This window comes from Protobothrops mucrosquamatus, unplaced genomic scaffold, assembly GCF_001527695.2.
Source record: "Protobothrops mucrosquamatus isolate PMUCROS unplaced genomic scaffold, P.Mucros_1.0 scaffold_22, whole genome shotgun sequence".
Lineage (NCBI taxonomy): Eukaryota > Metazoa > Chordata > Lepidosauria > Squamata > Viperidae > Protobothrops > Protobothrops mucrosquamatus.
The window spans coordinates 925,489-949,858 of record NW_015386098.1 but is presented as its reverse complement, the minus strand read 5'-3'; the positions used below and the strand labels follow the sequence as shown (position 1 = coordinate 949,858).

The following is a 24,370-nucleotide window of genomic DNA, read 5'->3' as shown; positions in this document are numbered from 1 at the left end:
GCTGCAGAGCTAGGCAAGAAGACTGAAGGTTGCACCTCTACTCTTACAGTCTCTAACTGTCTAGGTCCAGATAATGAGAGAGTGTGTTGAGAATGCTGCTTCGGTTGCCGCTGCTGCTGCTGCTGCTGCTCCCCTGTTCACTGTGGAAGCCATCTCCAAATTAGCCATCACATATGGAAACTGGAGACCAGAATTTTAGAAAAAGGGATTAAGGCATCTCATTTTGGGGGGGAGGGATACCTATTTTCTTTCTTATTTTCTTTATAATATTATATAAAATATTAACAACTGGAACATTTTTTTTCCTTTTGAAAATCAAGCCTCTTCTGTGTGATTTTTTTTTTCATTTACACTGAATTCAGTGGGCTTTCTTACCTCTTTTTTTATATATAGATTCTCTCTATTGATCTCAAATAGTTATTAAGATTATCATTTCTTTTACTAACATTATACACACATACACAAACAGCCCAAGAATCAGAAAGCAGTTGGGTATTTGTATAATGAAGAATTATGGGGCTCTTTGACAGAGGTGTTCAGATGCTTTTAACCACCGTTGGTGCTTTCGCTGCCTTCAGCCTCATGACCATAGCTGTGGGAACCGATTACTGGCTTTACTCCAGAGGGGTTTGCAAGATGAAAGGAACCGGAGAGAATGAAACCAGCAAAAAGAATGAAGAAGTCATGACCCATTCTGGATTATGGAGAACCTGCTGCTTGGAAGGTATTTAAATTTAGATCTCTCCAATTCTTTCATCTCCCCCCCACCCATGAACCCCATTCCACCATTTTCTCACTTCAATCCCAACCACAGACAAAGCAGGGTGTTTGATTTAGTTTCAGAAGAGAAACAGTCAAGTTGTCAATATAAGGCAGACACGTTCCCATTATCCCCTCCCCCCCCCCGTCCCTCCATTTGTCTCCTTATTCCCTGAATTGCTTGGTAATTTCTGATTTCTGTTGAGTTCCTTTCTAAAATGCAAGTCAAAAGTTGCATAATTGGAATGGGTTGTTGGGTTTATAAAAACAAGGGGGAATAAGTGCTCTCCTTCTTTTCAACTGGATTGATGAAGTCTAGGACAGAGAAATCAAAGCAAACTTCCCATCTAGCTAATTTTCTTTGCAACCATTAATATTCTTAAAGTCATTCTCCAACTGTAGATTTTGTTATGTCTAGGCAGCTGTCTCATTTGATAAGCTCAAATGTCCCTCATTGCCTTGGTCCAGAAGAGTTTCTTTTTTAAGCAATGGGAGGGGGAGCTTTCGTAATGGTCTCCAGGCAACCATAGTATAGTTTGGGATGGATGTGGTTTTGTTTGCTCTCCTTTCTAGAACTTGCAGCTGATGAAGGGAATTTAAACACTCAAATCTCCAAATGAACAAGTGGTGGAAACAGGAAGGGTGAACACCCTTTCTAACTCTTTCCTCTCCTCCTCCTCTAGTGGGAAAGTGAAGGAGAACATGCCAAGCCTGCTCTCACCCGTAATATGCCGGGATGGCAGCTGGAGAAGCCCCAGGCAGCTAGCTTCTGAAAAATCAGGCACTGGAAGAGGAGAGGATCAGTGTGCAAGAGATGTAGGGGTATTAGGGTGCAAGAGATGATGATGATGATGATGATGATGATGATGATGATGATGATGATGATGATGCGGAGAACTATGGAGAGGAAAATGAAATGTTGTCTGTTCAGATCCTCCGTAGTGTAGGGGTGCTTGATAGATAGGAATTCCTAATACTCCGTGCTCTTTAAGATAAGAACTAGCACGGGGAAGGGGACAGAGATGACACGCGTCTACATGCTTGTGTTGTGTCCCCGCCTCAAAAACGAGCTAGTCCTGATAACTGCCAGTGATGCCTGGGCTGAGAACGGGAAATGTATCCCGCAAGACTGTAAGCGGGGTCGTCTGTAGAAACAGGAATATAAAATGTGCCGACCTGCCCTAATACTCCTCTCTTCTCTCGCCCAAGCTCACTATTCCCTAAAAAATGGAAAGGGGAAAAGAGAAAAGCAAACGCTGTTCTTTGGAAACGATTGTAGCCAGGAAAGAGAGCGTCTTCCACCCTCCTCCCCTCCCTCCCCGCCCCGCGCGCCGTTCTTGGTGCAAATGGTTGAGTGATGGCAGAACATGTTTTGAATAGCTAAGTGACTTCATTGAGCGATGGTCTGTTTGACGCATACTGCATTTGGTGCCCTTTCTCTCTCCAAGCCGCTGCCTTTTAACATATTCTGCAGAGGACCTTCCGCCTGGGTCTCTTCAAGCCAGGGGTGGGGGGGTGGGGAAGCAAAAGCAGCCAATTAATCGAGGGTGTTTCAAATACACCCCCGGGGGCGCGCGTCCACCTCTAGGGAAGGGAGAGGATACGTTCCAAGATTTAACCCGACAGCCCGTTCCTTAGCCGCTAAATGAAAGCGCGAGATGACCTCTTGATGAAAGAACGCTGTCCGCTAGAAAGCTCAAGAAAAGGGGCTTAGAGGAGGAGGACGAGGAGCGGGGGCGAGAAAGGAGAAAAGCCCCTTCGGTGGCTTTTTCTGGCTTTAGGGGTTTTTAGGCTGATGGGGGAAGAGAGCTGGAAGGAGCCAAGCGACCCTTAGCAGAGAGATCGTGGGGAGGGGGCTGTTGCCGTATATTCTGAATGTGCGATTGAGCTTCTAGATCCTCGGGCACGTACCTCTGGCTCCAGGACATTTGGCGCGGAGCGGGGAGGTGAGGAGGCGGGGTGTCAAGGAGGAGAGCCGGGGGGGGGGTGGCTTTCTCCTTTCGCCTATTTTTGTACGAGTCTCTTTTCTGCCCCCCCCTTCTCCTCCTCCTCCTCCTTTCCGTCCACCCCCCCACTCCCCACCCTTCGCCCGCTCCCTGGGCCGCGATCACCCGGAGATTAAAAAAAGCAAGGACGTTTTAATTAAAAGCTCCTAATTGTCCCCATCTCAGGACGCGCCGCGTCACCAGCCTCTTGCAATCGGTGGCTCGCGTGCCTACGCCTGTTCTCTCGACGACTTCGGGCCCTTCGTTCTAGCACAGCAAAATGGGTGTGAGATGTACGAGCAGCAGCCTTGGCTCTGGGGCCTGCCCGGTGCTTCCCCGCTCTCCTGTAACCGGGGAACTATTTTACATGAGCGCGACCGCCCGCCATCCCGCAAAGCCTTTGCAGCCCGGATTGAGGAGCAGCGAATGAGCCGACCGTGGAAGCTGCTTTATTCACGATTCTTCTTTCCCCAACTCAGTTGCCTTAAGAGTTAAGATCCTGGAAAATAAGCGGGCACCCCCCCCCCTCCGCCTGTTGCTGCCCATTCCCTAAAGCAAGTGCCTAGAGAGAGTGTGCCCGACGCTAGTTAGGGGGCCAGTGAGCTTCTCTGCTTTTGACTTGCTCTTGGTTCTGCACAACTCATCTGAGATCCGAGTGGATCTCTAGACTCAGTTGCCCCAAAAGCTGGGATCCTAGTGGATCACAGACCCTATTGCCCCAAAGGGTTGGTGGCAGGACGGTTGGTCTTTCCTCGGCCCCTGGCCCCAGAAGAAAAGCCTGCTGGGTGCTTCTAATCTGTTGCCTTTCAGTTCTGAGATCGGTCTCCTCCACCCCCACTGCCTGAGAAATCCTTATGTTCCTTTCCACCCTAATTGAAATTGATCACTAGGAAGGAAGAGATCGCCCAGTGCCTCTGCTTCCTGCCAAGGTTTGATTGATAAACTGCTTGGCTGGATTCATGCAACACACTACATTATATCACTAGGTAGAGTGTGATGCAGTGTGCTTTCAGAACCCAGATCTTGTCTTAGCATGTGTATGAACTAAGCTATCATCTTAAACCACAATGTGATTTGTGGTGAACATCAAAACTGTGCTTTATTAACCCAGATCTAGGCTTTAGCATATTGTGTGAACTTAGCTAACGTCTTTCTGTACAGGTGGTTTATATAATACATACACATGTTAAATATATACCAGGTGTTTCTTTGGTTTTGGATCAGCATGAAGCAAGTCACTTTAGTTTGCAAACTTAGTGGTAGTTTAATATGTCTGAACCCAGATAATTGTGATTTATTGAGTAAGACATGATTAAAGAAGCTGCACCTTCATTGTGAATATCTGAAGGAATACTGAAATAACTTCTTCAAGCTGGGACTTCATTTTAAAAGTAGCTTTTGTTATAGAGTCTATAGTTCCTGGCAAGAGGGATTTAGAACTTTTTAAATAAAATTTAATTTCGATTTCTATTTTTAAGGAAGGATCTGATTTTTCTCTGAAAGTGTGCAAAAATACCCACACAAAAACTCTGAAATGCAGTATATTTATGCCTATACTAAAGGACAGATCTTGGATCTTTCTTTTTTAAGAAGCTGCCAGGGTTGTGCTTGTGTTAAAATATGGGATAGTTTGTGGTTAGCCATTGAGGTCCTTCTGCCTATCCCCTCAACATTAGAGCTAAGTTAAGGTGTCTGGCCCTAGTGGTCTTTCCAATTCAAATGAATGACAGGGATTGATTAATATTACTAGTTAATAGTGACATCAATCTGTTCTCCTTTTAGAGCTGCAGTCTAACAAAAGTAAGCCCAATCAGACACAGTGGGCTTATGGTTCTTTTTCTTTTCTCTCTAAAATACACTCAACAGTAGTATGACTTTCCCTATCCAATATTACATGTCAACTTAATACTATACTGTGGGAGGCACTGAACTGAGATTGGCAGGACAGTCAAGTAGATTGTAACATCCTTCTGAGTCAGGGTTAGATAGATTGAAGTATATACTGAATGTAGCATCAGAAGCAATTTTATCTAGCCCCTAATAGTTCAATTTTTAAAAAATCTCAATACCATATAGTAGAACCTATGCCCACAATTTTATCCATAAAAAGAACACATGTTTCTATTAAGGTTTTTCAAAATTATGTTGTGTTTCTTTTTGGGGATCTGAATGTAACATGTATATATTTGTATAGAATGTTCTGGTTCAGCATATGTGCTCCAAGACATGGCTTTTCCAGCAAGCGGGCCTGACCTAGGGAGGATTTTATTTAGGGTGATTTTAAAAATAATTTTAAATAGAAACACAGCTTCTAATATTCGGTTTTTTTAATCTGGTTTTATAGGGGTTTGTATTTTTATGTTTTGTATTTGTACTGTTTTTAATACGCTGTGCACCGCCCTGAGTCCTGCGGGAGAAGGGCGGTATATAAATTAAATTAAAAAAAAAAAAAAAAAAAAAAAGAAGGCAGGCTGCCCATATTGTTATTATTATGGTTGGTTGTACAGTCAGCCAGATATTTAGACTGGATTTGGCATTTTTATCTACCTAGGATAGGCAGATGTTGTTGTCTGATTATCTGTCTGCCTCTCTATCTCACCATTTATCTCTCACATTATCTATCTTTAAGGCAAGCATACTTAATACTTTTTCCTCCTCCTATTTTCCCCACAACAGCATCAATCCTGTGAGGTGGGTTGGGCTGAGAAGGAGTTACTGGCCCAGAGTTACCCAGTCAGATTTCAAGCTTAAGCAAACCTAGAATTCATAGTCTCCTTTTTCTAGACCAGCACCTATCCCATAAGCTACTTGCTCAAAGATTGAAAAGAATGTTCTGGAATGCATAATTCATAGTGAAGAAACTGCAATATTTAATGCCTTCAACTCATTTTTTTCTCCTAATCAAAACTCCAAATTGTTTTTCCATCTGTACATTCAAAAACATCTTTGTAAGAACATAGGATCATAGGAAGCTACTCAAGACTCACTCAAATCATCAAACAGTTCTCTGTGATGCTTTTTAGACAATTATTTTTTCTAGCTCTACCTAGAGATGCTGTGGATAAAATCTGAGCTCTTTGGCTTGTAAACCAAACTGAAACCAGCAAACATTTTTCTGCCAGATGTTGATAAATTTAGCATGGGTATTCAATATTTGGAGAATAGTCATATTTTTGTAGTTAACAAACTCTCTTCTCTCTGAAGCAGCCTTCAGTTCACCTATAACCCAAGAATCCAGGTAGGAATTCTAAGAATTGCAATCCCAACAATTCTGGAGGTCACCAGGTTGAAAAAGGTTGCTGCAGAGACTTACTTGGGTGTAGGTTCAGCTGAATTTGAGAAGCCTTATTTCAAGTAAGCTTCTAGCTTCCGTTGTAGCAGATTAATTTTCTGCTATTAATTTTCTGTTCTAGGAAAGGATCATTTCAGTTTTTAATTGCTCATTTGCATATCAAGAAGATGAAATCTGCAGCCTTGCTTCTGCCACACTATTTGTTCTTGTAGAAATTGTTCTTTCTTTCTTTCTTTCTTTCTTTCTTTCTTTCTTTCTTTCTTTCTTTCTTTCTTTCTTTCTTTCTCATGGCTATTTCTCAGTAGTTTTTATCTATTGTTTTTGATTAATGCTAGATCTGAGCTCCTTGTGAGCAGGTGCTAATATGGTCCCCTTCTAAAGAGTTGCAGAAATAAGGGGGGGGGGAGATAACTTTGTGTCTTCAGAAGCACATAGGAATAAATCTGATTTTCTTTCACTTTCTGGCTATGGGCTTTGTCATGTCATTGCCATCAAAGAAAGATTGGTTACTGAGACTTGTATATAAGCAGAGGACAGAAGGAACATCTAGTAAGAGGAAATATGGGAGATGTAAAACAAGTTAGACATCACAGGTGGGTTGCCTAGAGTGATGGCAAGAAGTTGAATGCAAAATCTGGTGTTGGAAAGAAATGCCACCTAAGAAATCCTTTTTTTTTTCCTTTTTGAAGAATGCTAACAAACTCCCTACTTCCCTTTTGCAGGAAATTTTGACCATGACAAAACCCAGCTCTTGTCAGAAATTGGGATAGAAGGCAAGCAGCTGATACCTAGCTTTTTTTTCTCACGTTTCTCATTACTGAGGCCAAATCCATATTATTCAATCTCAGTCTCTCATCCTTTTCTCTTCATCTCTTGCATCTGTCTGTGTTTTACATACACAAACAGACACACAGAGACCCCTGTGGAATTCTGCCACTGCCCTTCAGCCTCAGTCTGTTCTCGGTTTCCCAATTGCTTTTATATTAATGGGTCTTCAGCATTTTTTTCTGATAGACACCAGTTGTGACTGGCAATGGGCATGCTGTTCCAGTTTTGTAAACTGCTGTGCTTGACTTCCTCAGTTTTGCCATCCCCAAACACCTGCAAATAGTGCCAAGACTTGCACAGCTCTGCTCTTGCACATCCAGGCAGATTTATAATACAACCTGCTGTTTCAGCCTGAGGTCTCCTCAGAGCACCACATTCGTAGCTGCTGTGGATGAAGGCAGGATGGTTGTAACTTTGCTGCATACAGCACTGTGTTGCACACAGAGCAGCAAGCAACTGCTGAGCACACGATGCATGCCAATGGCTTGTTGTCCAGATGCAGCAAGGATTGGAGAGGAGGTGTAGCTCAGTCATGCTGTGCAGATATGAAGCCCAGTCATTGACATTTCCAATTGAAACAATGTTCTTCAACATCTGGACTGATTTGACGAGCTGCTGCTAGAGCTGCGGCCTAGATTAACTAGTCCTCTCTCCTGCATGAGAATAAGCTTGCTTGCAGAATATCTGTTGTATTTTCCTTCATTCTCCAAAAATTCCTGACAGTAGAGAAAACACAGAGCTTCTTTTGAAAAACTGATGTGAAGATACAGATTTTGTCAACTTGGTAATCATCTGCAGGTATATGCTTGATTTGATTTTATAAACAACTCTTGTAGACTGGTTTGAAGGGTAGAGGTAAACAATGCAACATGCATTCCTCAAAGATGGATTGTACAAAATAAATGAAGAGAAAGATAAAGGCTTTTGCTGCACATGAGTTAAAATCCTGAAATGGACCAGCAAGTGTGTGAGGTTAAGATAGGAAAGGGGATGTCAAAGCTAAGTTGTAGTAGCACCACCACCAACAACACTCTCCATAACACTGGGTGATAAATAATGGAAGCTTTCTAATATTTTCAGAAATGCTGAAGGACACTCTCTTTGATAGCCTCTTTTGTTTTTCACTGTCTTGTGCACCTGATTCACTTCATGGAAACTAAAGTAACCAACCCCCCCTCTCTCCTTCTCTTTCTCTCCCCCCCTCCCTTCTCTCCCTCTTTCTCTCTCCTCTCTCTCTCTCTCTCCCTCTCTTTCTCTCTCTCCCTCTCCCTCTCTCTCCCTTCTCTCTCTCTCCCTCTTTCTCTCCTCTCTCCCTCTCTTTCTTTCTCTCTCTCTCTCTCTCCCNTCTCTCTCTCTCTCTCTCTCTCTCTCTCTCTCTCTCTCTCTCTCTCTCTCTCTCCCCACACACACTCACACATGAATTTACTATGATCCAGGAAGACTAAGGCAAGATATTTCTAAATCTCAGAGTGCTGAGATTTTTTTTATCAGTAAGTCACCAGCCCAATGGGTAATGGATCTAATTTTATGGAGATCTTGTCCAGATCTAACCCATTCTTGCATCATTGCTGAATGGTCTATATTCACCTTTTACAAAGGAAAATGATGCTTTATATTTCTTCCTTATTTCTTTCTTCAAGAATATGAAAATGAATTGATAGATTATGGAACATTTTAAAAACACATATCTAATGAAGTTAAGTAGAATGCTCTTTAGGCTCTACCCCATCTTACTCCAATATATGAACATTTTATAGCAATGCTTAAAATGAAGGAAATGAAGAGGAGGGTAGCTATACTAGAGTCCTTTGCATTTTTCCCCTCTTTAATGCATGCCTTTAAAATGACCTGGAAATCCCACAGCTGTAGGCTAAACTGTGAATTAAAAAGCAGCCAGAAAAAGACAATGGCAAAACATTTTTATACTGTGGACAAGAAAACTAAGTGGTTGAACTTGGGGAAAATATTGCCTTTACTTTCACTTAATAGAAAGACTAACCTCCCCTCCCTCCCTGCTTTCTACAACTTCATTCCTCCATCTACATTTTTATCTCTTTGCTGCTTTTCCTTTATTTCTTTGTGTGTGTGTGTGTGTTGGCTATTTATACTTTTGTATTCAGCTCCATGATAACTTTCTTTTATCCTCTTGTGTCATCATTCTGTAGACTTTCCATCTCACAGTTTCTCACTATTGGTTCCTCTATCTCTTTCAATGAACCCTTTTCTTTGTTATTATGACACTTCTCGCTATTGTTCCCACCTAGTTTAAAATTGCTTTTTTGATGCCTATCTTCTCAGCCTGAGTCTTCTTTCTTTTTCTTTCTTTCTTTCTTTCTTTCTTTCTTTCTTTCTTTCTTTCTTTCTTTCTTTCTTTCTTTCTTTCTTTCTTTCAACTGAGAAATAGGGGACTTGCTTTTGCTCATAAGGATAAGGAAAGCTATATCACATATGTCTGTGCACCTCTGCACACACACTTCCTTTTTTCAGCTCATGGCTTCCACTTCTACCACTTCTGAGAAAAAATTGGACCTGGACCTTTTCTCTCATTGTGTCCATGGCTTTGCTTGTAGGACATCCCTTGTATCTTATATCTTGTGGCCACTAATTAATATGTAGGCTGGAAGAAAATATCATGACAAATACAGCTGGGTAGATATTTAATTTTGCTGCTTCAGCTATACAATCCCACCTCCCCAAAATCTGATCCGTTCTAGATAAATAGAACATATGGATGGTTAGTTGGGAATAATGGGAATTGTCATGCCCATCTGAATGTACCACAGGGTGGGTTAATGAAATCGTTGTTTTCGAAGAAAGTATATGCACTCCTTTGAAACAAATCTTTGCTAGCATTTGCATTTGGCAATAACAATCTAGAGAGAGACAATATATATCCCAAACCATTCAGAAGCTGTAGATGGCTAAACAGCCTTTCCTCCTTATATGTATAGACCTCTTTATGTTTACAGGAATATAGGAATAGTGTTCTCACATTTCTATTTGCACAGTAATTTATGTTTCATGTTATCAGTTCCACACAGCTTTATCTTGAATTAGCTTCCTTTGCAGTAATATTTAATTGGTTTGTATTGCAGTAAGTCTGAAAAATTCCTGTATACATTAATTCAGTGGTTCTCAACCTTTTCCTCACCATGGATCTCCCTTAAATACTTTTTGCAGCCATGGACCAAATTTCATTAGCTGATAGGTACTGTATCTTGATTTTTTTTTTAAATGGGTAGGAATTTCTGGTCTTACTACCTAGTACCATTAAAGAAGAATGATTAAGACCCTTCCCAGTATTTTGTGCATGTCATCGTAGGAAGATGTTACAGAACCATTTGCATTATAAAAATCCTAGCACCAGAAAGGTTGTTATGTATGTTAAAACAAATCACCATTGTGAAATAAGTTAAAATAGACAAAATAAATGAAATGTTAATTTCCTCACAGTTGGCAGAAAGACAAAGAGACATTTAAACCAAGTGATATTAGGAACTGCCTTCTACAATATATGTGCTCTTTTGACTTGCTCAAAAGTGGTAACTAAAGTCTTAGGAATTAACCAGAGGAAAAGTTTGTCAATTGTTTGGCAGGTCATAAAAGAGGAAGCTGGCATGGCCTTTTTCTTCACCTTGGCACTTTTCTATGTAAACTTTTCCTCTTTTTCCCAATTGCCATGTTGGAATTGAGGCAGTTTTCTTCATGCTGATTCTCTACCTTCTCTTTACAACAAGAAACTCAGGTAACAAATATTGACCCACTAAAACCAGCACTGAAAAAAATAAGAAGGGCATAAGGGCATACTTTATATCTCAGGTTTTCAGGACTGCAAAGATAATTTATGTAAAATAATAGGTTTTTAAAAGAATAGATTAAGAGAAACAAGAAAATCTCAAACTAACCTACGGGGACTAAGCTAGTTAAATCCTGTTAGTGAGCAAGGACAGTGAACTAGCCTGCTTGTGCATACAGGTGATTTGGATCACTGAATAATGATAATTACATAACTATTATGAAGTGGTTGTAAGGTTTTTACTGAGAATCCATTTTTATTTTTATATCCTATGTATGTATTTGTTATCCTCCCAGACTGTGCTGCTGTTCTTAACTACCACCTAGTTCATCTCAGCTAAGCAATATGTGCCTCTTCAGATATTGCTGAATTACAGTTCCTCTTTGTTCAACCTGTCATAGGGATGTTGGGAGTTGTAGTTTACAAACATCTGGAGGATCCTAGCCTGCACAGCCATGATTGGGCAAGGCTATAACAAGGAAGTGCAGTTATTTTGACTTTCAAACTTGAAAATATCACAAGTATCTTTCCTAGCAACAAAAGGATAATAATAATTAACAAATGACACCACTACCCACAATAAAAAGATGGCTGTTTCTGCCTACCTAAACATAGGATCAGATTAGGGCATCTTTTAAATTTCAGAACTCAAATTAATCCATAGTTTGCTGAAACATAATTTAATAAAATACTGCAATTGGTTAGATTAATCATCCTATATAGCAGTGATGGCGAACCTTTTAGAGACCGAGTGCCCAAACTGCAACCCAAAACCCACTTATGCATCGTTGAGTGCCGGGTGGGCGTGGCTGCAGTGGTAACGGGGTGGGACTAAAAAGTTCAATCAATCAATTCCAACTTTGCAAGATCTTTTTTTTTCCCTGAGAGAAGTTGAAATTGATTGATTGAACCTTTTTTTTTTTTTTGCACACGGTGGTGGAGGCCTAAAGCGAAAAGGTTTTATAAAACCCAGCTGAAGGCCTAGGACTGGGGCGATGGCATGTGTGCCCACAGAGAGGGCTCTGAGTGCCGCCTCTGGCACCCGTGCCATAGGTTCGCCACCACTGCTATATAGTATAAATCATCTGGCCTCACCTCTGAGTAAGATGCCAGAACCAACCTCTAAATAATAGGGAGGGCCAGGACAAAGTGAATGGGAACAAAATAAAAAGTACATTGTATTTTAAAAAAAGAATATAATAATAATAATAATAATAATAATAATAATAATAATAATAATAATAATAATAATAATAATAGTAGTAGTAGTAGTAGTAGTAGTAGTAGTAGTAGTAGTAGTAGTAATAGGAAAGGATCTTGGACGTCATCTAGTCCAACCCCCTGCTCAGGCAGGAAACCCTATACCATTTTAGACAAATGGCTGTCCAGTCTCTTCTTAAAAACTTCCAGTGTTGGACCATTCACATCTTCTGGAGGCAGGTTGTGCTACTGATTAATTGTTCTAACTGTCAGGAAATTTCTCCTTAGTTCTAGGTTGCTTCTCTCCTTGATTAGTTTCCATCCGTTGCTTCTTGTCTTGCCTTCAGATGCTTTAGAGAATAGCTTGACTCCCTCTTCTTTGTGGCAACCCCTGAGATATTGGAATACTGCTATCATGTCCCCCCTCGTCCTTCTCTTCATTAAACTAGACATACCCAATTCCAGCAACCGTTCCTTATATATTTTAGCCTCCAGTCCCCTAATCATCTTTGTTGCTCTTCTCTGTACTCTTTCTAGAGTCTTAACATCTTTTTTACATCGTGGTGACCAAAACTGGATGCAATATTCCAAGTGTGGCTTTACCAAGGCATTGTAAAGTGGTATTAATACTTCACATGATCTTGATTCTATCCCTCCATTAATACAACCTAGCACGGTGTTGGCTTTTTTGCCAGCTGCAGCACACTGCTGGCTCATATTTAAACGATTGTCCACTAGGACTCCGAGATACATCTCACAGTTTAGAATAGAATAGAATAGAATAGAATAGAATAGAATAGAATAGAATAGAATAGAATAGAATAGAATCTTGCAGGTCTTCTAGTACAGCCCCCTGCTCAAGGAGGAGAACCTATACCATTTCAGATAACTGACTGTCCAGTCTCTTCTTAAAAACCTCCAGTGATGGAGAACCCACAATTTCTGAAGGCAAGCTGTTCCACTGGTTAATTGTCCTCATTGTTAGGAAGTTTCTTCTTAATACCAGGTTGCTTCTCTCCTTGATCAGTTTCCATCCATTGTTTCTTGTCCTGCTCTCTGGTGCTTTGGAGAATAATTTGACCCCCTATTCTTTGTGGCAGCCCCTCAAATACTAGAATACTGCTATTATGTCACCTCTATTTCTTCTTTTCTTTAGACTAGCCAAATCCAAGTCCTGCAGCCGTTTTTCATATGTTTTAGTCTCCAGGCCTTTGATCATTTTAGTTGCTCTTCTCTGAACTTTTTCCAAAGTCTCTACATCTTTTTTGTAGTATGGTGACCAAAATTGGTTGCAGTATTCCAGGTGTGGTCTTACTAGGGTTTTATTAAGCGGTACTAATATTTCACGTGATCTTGATACTATCCCTCTGGTTATATAACCCAGGATTGTATTAGCTTTTTTGGCTGCTGCTGCACATTTCTGGCTCATAGTCAAGTGATCATCCACTAGGACCCCAAGGTCCCTCTCACAGTTACTGTTTTTGAGCCGGGTCTCACCTAATCTGTACTTGTACCTTTGATTTTTCCTGCCTAAATGTAAAACTTTGCTTTTTTCCACATTAAAATTCATTTTGTTGGATAGGGCCCATTGTTCAAGTTTGTCAAGATCTTTTTGGATCCTAAGCTTGTCTTCTGGAGTGTTGGCTATTCCTGCCAGTTTAGTGTCATTTGCAAATTTGATGAATTCCCCTTCTATTCCCTCATCTAAGTCATTAATGAAGATATTGAAGAGTACTGGGCCTAAGACGGAGCCTTGTGGTACCCCACTGCTTACTTCTCTCCATGTGGATGTGGTACCATCTGATGGTGATGTTGTCTATTCCATCTATTTGTAGTTTACCAAGCAGTAGATTGTGGTCTACTTTGTCAAATGCCTTACTAAAATCTAAGTATACTATGTCCACAGCATTTCGCTGGTCTACTAACTTAGTCACTTTATCAAGGAATGAAATAAAATTCATTTGGCATGATCTGTTTTTGACAAACCCATGCTGGCTACCAGTTATAATTTGAATATAATCCAATGGTTTATACTGTGATATCTCTTGGCTGTTGTTTGCAATTAATTTCTTTTTTTCTATTATATTTTAACTATTTTAATTATTTTTATAATTGTTCACCACTAAACAAATTTGAAATGAGATTATTTATTCAATACAAATTGAATAAATAAATAAATAAATAGAATTAATTACATACAATTAATTTAAAAAATACAATTTGATAGAAATGATTGGAAGTGTTCTATAATCTATACTCAAGAGGAAAACAATATGAAACTCTTTATTAAAGTAAACCCTACTTACACTAAACCAAAGTCAACCTCCATTATCACTTAGTTTAATGGGTCAGTTAAAGATAAAGGTTTCCCCTGTCCCCCAGACTCTAGGGGGTGGCGCTCATCTCCATTTCTTAGCAGAGGGAGCCAGCATTGTCCGAAGACACTTCCATGGTCATGTGACTAGCATGGCTATATACTAAGGTGCATGGAATGCTGTTACCTTCCCACCAAAGTGATACCTATTAATCTACTCACATTTGCATGCTTTCAGACTTCTAGGTGGGCATGAGCTGGGAGAAGTAATGGGAACTCACCCTGTCACGCAGCACTCGGGTCTGAAACCTGAGCTGTCAGCTTTCCAGCTGACAAGCTCAGTTTCTTTAACCGCTGAGCCACTACACCTCTTGTAATATAAATAGCTATAGATAGTAGTTTTATTTTTTTTTAAATCTTCTCACCTTTACTACCAAAACCTTAATTTTTGAGTGGCAAGTGAGCTATAAGGTGGAATTAAGTGCTTTTTGGCTCTCTAACTTACACTTATACTTAATATGGAATAAATCTATAGTGCACAGCCAGCTTTTCATCTGTTTTGGTGCAGTTCATTGTAACTTATTAGCTTGACAATAATGTCTTATTTCCTAGTGTGTTTTTAATCAAATGAAAATTCCTTTGAAATTAGTGAAAAACAGACTATTGAAGAAAATTTCAGGAATTCTATTGATGTGTGGTGAAAGGCTCAGGCAGTTCTCATTGGAATGACAATTTGAATATTATGAACAACTCAGCCTTCCATCCTTCTGAGTTGGGAAAATGAGGACCCAGATTGTTGGGGAAAATACACTGACATTGTAAACTACTCAGAGAGTGCTGTAAAGCACTGTGGAGCGGCAGAAATTATATGCTGTTGGATGAACTGGCCATGTTTCAGTATGCCAGTTAAACTTCCTACTTTTATTCCTTTAGTAGAGATGCAGGAATCTGTAGAATCAATGGTGAACTTGAAATTAGTACCATTGGATGGCATATGTTGCTTTTGTTGTTCTAAATATCCACAAGGCAAAGTATGTGTTGTTTAGTATGTTTTTGTTCTTCTCACAGATTAGTATAAATCATGAGTCACTCTTCTGAGAAAAAAAGATTGAGACAGAGAGAGAGATGATTTTATGTTTGCTGTTGAAGAAAACTGGGTACTTACATAAGAATTACTGGCATACATTGAATCGGGCCAATGTTCTACAGGCTATCCACCTTAAAATGCATAATTTTCTAACTGTCAGGTCATCATTGAAAATACTGGGGTTTATCACTAGATTTCTATTATCAGATGGGATAGGAAGAGTCTTTGAACTATCTTCTCTTCCTTCATTATTGAGAAGCATTTCAATATTTCACAAGATTTAGAAAGACACAGCGACTCAGATCTCAGTTGTTATTTTTCTGCATGCTTCATTATAAAAATCCAGGTCAACCTAAGTGGCAAGCTGTTTCCTTCAAACCGATGCCCCTCTGGATATAGGTTAAAAGAAAAAGAAATATCCTATTGGTCAGGTATGCAAGTATGAAGCATTCGAGAGACAAGTACATTTTGAAATATGAGCTAATAAGGCCAGACTACATCAGGGAGAAGTGACAGGTGATATATTTCCACTAGGAGATACCTTGGACTCTGTTGATGATAAAAGGTTATTTGAGGTCTCTGACAACCATTCCATGATATCTCAATGGCCAATGTGACTGCAATATCAGCTATTTTTTTCTGCTTTCAGGACACAAGAGGATAAAAGGGCAAACATGATAGAAGAAGGCCTGTCTGATGATTACATTAACCTCAGCAGACATAATCTTTCCAACTGCTAGTTAGAATATATACTCCCAAACAACCATTTAAAAAGCCTAAATAGTATGTGGATGAACAACAGCAACATGGTAGCCTATGGGGCCCAAGAGAAGACTAAGCTCCACCATATATTTCATATATCTTATTACTTCTCATTGTTGGTGAAATGTTTTGATTTTGCATCTCTGCCTCCAAATTCCTCACCGCCCTCCTCCATTTATTTTATGCTTACATTCATTCACTCATTTGCCCTTTATCAATGAAAGAAAGAAAGAAAGAAAGAAAGAAAGAAAGAAAGAAAGATAGATAGATAGATAGATAGATAGATAGATAGGTAGATCTTTTTGAAATAAATGTATATGCCAGTTATACTCACAATTAGCATCATCTCTAATTTCCAGAAACCTTTGCAAAATACAGAATTCATTAGGTGACATACAGGAGTTTTTCATTTATTTAATACATTTCTAACTCATCATTCCTCTAACAGGATACAAATCAACATGTGTAGGGTTCCCACATCAGGCTGATCCATATGACCTCCTTGCCCCACCATGGGTATGGACTACTGACAATTTTTCTGAGGCACGAACACATGGCACTGTCCTCTACTTGTACCCAGCTCCCCAGGAAAGCAACTCCTGCCTGTCATTTTTTGCAATGAGTTAAAAGTAGGGCTTCGTGCCTTGTGCCAACTCAAGCAGTGCTGTCTGGTTCACCTGCTGCGCTTCATTTCTTTGTAGGCACAAACTACTCTATTCTACTTGGTTGGCGTGACAGGAATACCTCCTCTCCTCAAATCACCAGTCACTGCTCTCCTTAGCCTTTTTTTTAAAATTCACTAGTGTAATAGTGAAAAGTTGGCCTTTTCAACAAAATAATTGGTAGAACAGTGAAATGAATTCTCCTTGTGTCTATCTCATTAATGAGGAAAAATTACCAACAGTTTTGCACTTACTCCTTCCATCCCAAATGACCCCCCCCCAAAAAAAAAGATGAATGAGGCAAGAAAATGCACCTGTTGGGGCTAGGGTAAATGTGGTCTAGAAAAAAACACAGGGAAAGAGATTTCTTAGACTGCTTCATTTCCAACTGATTTAATCACAGGAGTTTAATTTAAGGTTGCAGTGTGGACAAGCCTAGGTTCTGTCTCCCAGGAATCAACCAGATCTCCAGCTGCTTTGGGGGATCAAAGCATGTCAAAAACCATTCTGTGGGGGATGAGGATTCTGCTATTTATAAAATATAGGGCTAATGAATTTGACATTGTTTATATTTTCTATATTAATGAGGCTAAACAGGCTGGGTGTTTTGGCAAGATACAGATTTTTCTGTGTATATGTTTGTGTGCATACCCTTTATGTTACCAAATTTTATCAGGAGATTTTAAAAAACCACTTTTTGACTTTGAAGATAGGGAGAAAAAGAATGTTAATTGCAAGTTTCACAGATGAAGTTAATATTCTAAAAGAATGTCCCATAAGACCATTGGGTCTGATTTTTGCAATTATTTAATCACATCACTTGCTAATTTTTCCTGTTTATTATTTTAATCAAAATCTTGAAGACCATGTGAAGTGCAGCAGGAATGATTAGCAATCTCTCTATATATGCAAACTATTGCATTAAAGCAGGGATGGAAAATCAGTGACACTGCAGATATTGTTGTACTGCATCTTCCATTATCCTTCGTCATTAGATATGTTGACTAGAGCCTACAGTGTTTCTCAACCTTGCCAACTTGAATATGTCTGGACTTCAATTCCCAGAATTCCACAGCCAGCAAAAGTCCACACATCTTCAGGTTGCCAAGGTTAAGAAACACCACTATAGACTTTGGACTTGCAAACTTGTTTCCTATCTCGGAATTGCAGAACTTTTGGCATTGGCCCATTACAGCAGTATTTCAGAGTAAAGTTCAAACATAATTAAATTAGATTAGGGGATATAGGAGACTCTCCTATGCAGTTACTGGAGTAATCCAGAATTTGCTGTCACTTTGGAAATTTCATCAAGGAAAGGAGATTGCTTATTTCTATTTCCCCATACTCTACTGACTTTCCCGAAAAATTTAAATGTGGAAGGTAGACCTGAAGGGAAGAACTGGTTCATTCTCACCAGGAGGGTCCCATCCTTGGAGCAAATAGTTTCAATGGACAGAACAGGCCCTTTCATTTGTATGGAAAATAAATCTGCAGCTAACTCAATAGTTTTAGAAATCTAAAAATAGGAGCAGCTTTTAATTAAAATAGAAGATTTTTTTAAAAAATCAAAGAATATTAAAAACAAGGTGACTTGTTATGAGGGTACTTCAGTTTTAGCACTGTTTAAAGTCCAATTTAGAATTCACTTAATTTTTTTTACAGGGAATTCTCTTAGTCATCAAGAATGCTTAAAATTTCAGGTTTGCACATTCTATTCTTTGTGAAATCTTAGTTGTTTATTTCTTAGTTGTACACATAGTAAGATTGTAAGCCATGCAGAGCTGGGAAACAATTGGAGCAGCATATAAACCTAGTAAAATAAATAAATGGTTTGTGGAAGCTAAAGTAATTGGACATTCTTTCATTCTAAAAGCACAAATAATCCAATAACAAAGGGAAAGAAATGGCATATGCAGAAAACTAGGCCATAGACGCAGAATAACATTTGCTGGGCTGTTTGTTTGGCTAAGGGGGAAGAACAATGAAGGATTCTCAGATTCTCACTCAAATTAAAAGACAGTCCATGCTTTGATCCATACAACGCCTTAAGATATGCTTCCACTATTAGGAGAAGGATAAGAGACCCATGGAATACATGAAGCCGCCAACCCCATTTTTATGGCCTTCAAAACTCCCAAGATTATATAATTGAAAGGCATTTGCAGGAGGGTAATTTTCTCTAGCACTTTTTTCCTGGATTATCTTTCAAAATAAAACTCTGAGATGCCAGATTTCTGGGAAGCTCAACTTCTTCTCATAAGTAAGAGAAGGAGAAATGTTGTAATTTATCAATGAAAGATCTCATAATGGTTGACCACAACTCATCCAATGACATCATTGTCATATCCCTACTGCCTTCAGAAGCAAAAATGGAAAAACAAAATAAAAATAAAGAGCAATTATTAAGCCCAGAGTTCCTCACTCCTAATATAATGTATATAGTACCTTATTCTCTCTTATGTTATTTTTAATAAAATAATAGCCCTGGAGAAAGAGAAAATAATTTTCTTAAAACGTATGACCACCAAGAAGTCTTGAATCCTTGTTCTATTCTATGAATATTTAAAATGTAAGATTATGCACCTTCCCTTTACAGATGCTCTAACTTCCAATTTTATTGAGTACTTATGAACATCCTATACTTCTTTATGAAAAGTAAGTTCCTTCTATTGATTATAACTGATGTGAAGATCTTTGCCTTGTGCTGCAGCTTCTCTATTCTTCCTGTGTTGTTTATAAATGCTCAAAGCCCCTTTAGGCCCGTTCTCCCAGCAGTTCTGGAACATTTTATAAAAGGTGGGTAAGAGGGAAGACAAAGCTGCACTGAGTTTGAGAAATGGAGGTTTGCCTAAAGGCCATTCACTGACTTCACATCTTTGTTCAGTTTCTTTCGGTTATGCAGCTCAAATGTAATTTTTCAGAGAAAGGCACAGTGGCCTGTTACAACTGGGATAGCCCAAAGTAGGCAGAATTCCCATTCAGATGCAAGCTGAAGTCCAGTGGCAGAAATGATTTAGGCAAGGATAAATATAGTCCCAGCCACTCAGCTATGTCTTTTGCTGCAAGGAAGTTCTCCGACCAAATATAATAATTTCTGATTCTCTTCTTATGCATCCCTCCCCCCCCCCACTACTTTTAAGTAGAATGACTAGAATTTCTCCATTTCTCCAAATACAGGTAATCTTCAATTAACAACAATAATTGGAACTGGGATTTCCACCGCTAAGCAAAGCGTTCATAAAGTCAGATGTCACATGACCATGCCACTTAGTGATGGCAATTCTGATACTTCTGATTGCTATTGTTAAGCAAATGACCACAAGCCATTAAGAAAAGATGCCACATGGTTGCCATCTGTGATCTCCTGCTGGTTTCCCCACTGAAGTGGCTTGTAGAAGGCCAGCAAAGAAGATTGCAAATGGCAATCACATAACCACGGGGCTGCTGTAATTGATGTAAGTATTACGTCATAACTACCACTTTTTCAGCACTTGATATAACTTCAGTCACTGAATAAGTGATCGTCAAGTGAGGATCACTTGTAATAGTTAATAAATATCCTGGGTATCCAAATATGCAAAATTTGCTCCAGCCTTCTTGGAGCATTTCTTGCTGATGCTCAGTGTCTTTTCTTGTTCCACAGATTAGCCACCATAATAACTACACCAAATATAGTCTATGCTGATAGACTACATTTGGTGGATGCCAGGTTTTGTGGGTCTGATTTAGATTTTAGATATTCAAATATAACAAATGGCAGTTCTGCCTGGTCCATTTCAATTCTTATTCTACCGAATCTGAGAGGAGCAATCAAAGCCCACCAAAGAAATAGGTACTTGTGGAACATCCTAACAAAAACATAGCATGGAAAAATGTGCTGCGGTTAATGTAAGTCACAGGTAACAATGTAGGATACGCTGTTCACCATATGCAAAAGGGGCACTGTTGCTGAGGATGAAAAGTATGTTCTGATATCTGAAGATGGCCCATTTGCATTTGTTTGACAGACTTCAGAGCCACTATATATAAGAATAATTTTTTCAATACTTTTTCTGCCATTCTTGAAATTGAGGAGAGGTAAGAGGTAAGAGACCACATAGGTATTTTAAGTCTTATATCAACTAAGCTGCCAGGTTCATCATTCCTGAGCTCCCCAATGAATTTTGTCTCCACTCAGTCTATTGCACAAAGTCTAATGAGACTTTGAACTGATGGAAGTTCTAGACTCTTGTATTACACCACAAAACCCATCATAGGAAAAGGCAGGGCTATGGGCTACTGAATGTATATTATTGGAGAACCTGGAATAAGAGACATGCACTCTCTTCAATCAGTTTGAAACTATGTAAACTATGTAAACTCTACAGCAGAGAAGGAAGAGTGGAATAAGTATGCCAGTTTCACCTGCCCTCTTCTCAACATCCAGTACCGATTTTCCTCTGTCTGCATGTTAAAGAGATGCCCACTTCTTGTGATAACAGAGGGCAGGCAAACTCCCATTGGCAGTGTATCAGTGATTGGGCATGGTATAGTGAATAGGTCTTCCAATTCTTCTGGCATGGTATGGTGATTAGGTCTTATAATTTAAAAATATGGAGCTCATTAATTTATGTTGAGTACTAGAATATCCTGCATAAAATCCATTCCTTGCCCTAAATTAATTAGTTTCAGTAAAACAAGGTAGGGGAATGGAATTTGTTGTTACTTGTTCAATAGCTACCAAGCAAATCATCTGATGATGACTGATGATGACGTATGAACCAACTTCGTGATTTCGCCTGTTGCTGGTTTACAGGAACAAATTTAAAGGCCAAATAAAAGTTCATATTAGAGAGACGGGTGAATCTAGTAGTCCCCCAGTTTCCAATTTTCGCAAAACTTGAAGTTTCTGTTTGACAACTTTTTATTTTTCCATTCATAATATTGATTTATCCCATTCATGAGGTCATTCTCATAGTCTCCTGTTATCTTACTAGTTTGGGCTGTTTTTATATTTAAAAAGTTTATAGTAAAAAGTTTATGTTCATATTTTATATACATTTTCCAAATGCATATATTTTTATTTGCAATTTTGCCCATGGTAGGAATTTTTATAAATGCTTCTTAACTATACGGGTAGTCCTTGATTTACAGCAGTTCACTTAGTGGCCATCCGAAGTTAAACAGCACTGAAAAAAGTGACTTATGACCATTTTTCACCCTTATGACTGTTGCAGCATCCCCATGGTCACGTGATTTACATTTGGATCTTGACAACTGTCTCACACTTATGACAGCTGCAGTGTCCCAGGGACATGTGATTGCCTTTTGTGACCTTCTTACAAGCAAAGTCAATGGGGAAGCCAGATTCACTTAACAACCGTGTTACTAATTTAACAGCTGCAGTGATTCACTTAACAAATGTGGCAAGAAAAGTTCTAAAATGGGGCAAAACTCACTTAACAAATGTCTCACTTAGCAACATAAATTTTGGGCTCAATTGTGATCATAAGTCGAGGACTACCTGTAATGTATTTTTACCTTGTATGCAGATTTTTCCCTAATATTTCTTTTTTTAATAAAAACAACCTGTAAATTGCATAGCAAGATCATAGCATTTTAATAATAAACATACCATAAGTAATGTACCTATTTGGAAATAAAAGTATTCACCTGCAAATTAAATAATTACCTTAGTACAGTAAAGCAGGTTTTCCCAACTTGGTGCTCCCCAGATGTGTTGATTTTAATTCCCACAGGGGAATACAATAGGTTGTTTTAAATGTGTTATTATCTCAGATACAGTAGGATACTGTTTCCAGCTATTGCTTTGGCCTTGAATTGAGTCTTTATTTTTTACCTACAAATTACAAATTTTCAATAAATACAGGTCAGTAAGAATTCATAGCCATGAATGAGTCTCCTTGTGAAGGGGAAAAAGTAAATGATAAAAGCAAGCATATTTAATGAAAGTCTGTGGAAAATAACCGAAGCTTTGGGAAACTACCTAAACAAGAGCAAGACAAAAGAAATGGAAAATAAAAGAGGAGGAACAAAGATGTATGGGGGGGGGGGGAGAAAGAGAGAGAGAGAGTGAGAAATCTACTATATTATTACACTGAGACAGTAGTTTGTTTGCTGAGAGTGGGTTGGCCTTGAAATAATATTGATCTTAGATATGGATGGACTTACAATGGTGGGGGAAGGTTGTTGATGGATTAGGAGTTAGGACAGAATGAAATGCTCCTTGAAGTGGAATGGCTGTAAAAAAAAATCTCCAACAATGCTACTAGATTTGAGGGGGAGCCCTAGCTAGATATGCCTACATATAGCCCTATCCCGAATCCCCCTTCCTGATGGAATTTATTTATTGTTTCGTTTCGTTTCTTCCTGTACTGTAACAGAACTGGATGCATTTCTTTCTTTTTTAAAAAAAAAACGCACAAGTCTCTGAATTTGAGATTTCTTTAAGCCACAGAGTTCTTTTATTTGCATTCATGGTTCCCATTAGAGGCCTCGTTGCCATCCTAGCCCCTTTAAATTAATGGTTTGGTGTAAATGTTCCTGCTGTGTTAAACACAACTTTGATCAGAAGCAAAATCTGAATTGAAGGCATATTGGAGATGCATCTCTTTCCCCTTGGGGAGTTCACACTGAGTCTGGATCTCTTTTCAGGTAAGAAATTTCCATGCTAGTCATCCTACCTACCTCCTACTTGTACAATTTATAAATGTATAAATTGCAAAGGACTCTTTGCATTTGTATTCATTTTGTTTGATTTTTTGCATTTCATATTCTGTGTAAACTGCCAGAAGTCAGTCTTAACGTAGTCTGTAGAAGTACCTCTAAAAAATAAGTAAATTAATGCATAAACAAACCTAATACTACACATATACTGGAAGACTCGCCTCCCAAAGGAAACCAGATTCAGGCACACTGTCCTGGGAATACCTTGCTGTTTTGAGAATCAAAACAGAATATACAAAATTTTATTTAAAAAAAAAACCTAATACAAAATATTGTTCTCTGATCTCCAGCACTTCCCTCACAACCTAAGCAGATGTTACCAGTATCCCTTGATGGAAGCCACGATAATCAAGTTGGGTTTTCTTTTTGGGTTTTGGCAGTTATTTTAGGGGGGGGCAAACCATTAGTAATATAAAGACAGCCTTCGGAGTAATGTTGACAGCTGGCTGTCATGTAATATACAATTTCGGCTTCAATAACAACTCCTGTTCTTACTGCAACTGAAGACAAAGCACAACAGAATCTGGCACTAACAGGAGCTAGTACCCAAGGTGATATGGTTGTTCTTATTATTACATTTACTACATCTACTACAATCAGGCACAGCTGGGTTTGGGCCATTATTACCCCATACTGCCAAAAAGTAAGCAGAGGCCTAGGAAATGATTTGGAGTTTTAGAATGCTGTATATCAGGCATGTCAAACTGCCGGCCCATGGGCCGGATGCGTCACGCCAAAACCGCGCCCACCCCATTGCCGGCAATGGGGGAAAAGTCACGATATATCGCATGATGTCACATGACATCGCGAGTTTGACATGCCTGCTGTACATGGAATCTTAACTGCAGGACCTCTTTAAAGGAATTTTTTTATGGCTTCTGCGCAAGGCTAAAAGTTGATATGGCTGCTTTAAAGAATCACCTTAGGGATGCAGTTTCTTTAACAAGTTAAGTCCTTTT

General features: G+C 39.1%; 1 protein-coding gene across 1 annotated transcript in view; it reads left to right on the top strand.

Moving 5' to 3' along the window:
* The first annotated feature begins 513 nt into the window (after window positions 1-513).
* The window catches only part of CACNG2 (calcium voltage-gated channel auxiliary subunit gamma 2), a 139,021-nt gene continuing 115,164 nt past the window's right edge, over window positions 514-24,370 (top strand). The window contains exon 1 of the mRNA XM_015831877.1: window positions 514-724. Coding sequence (XP_015687363.1) covers window positions 514-724 — 211 coding nt within the window. The remainder of the gene's footprint in view (window positions 725-24,370) is intronic.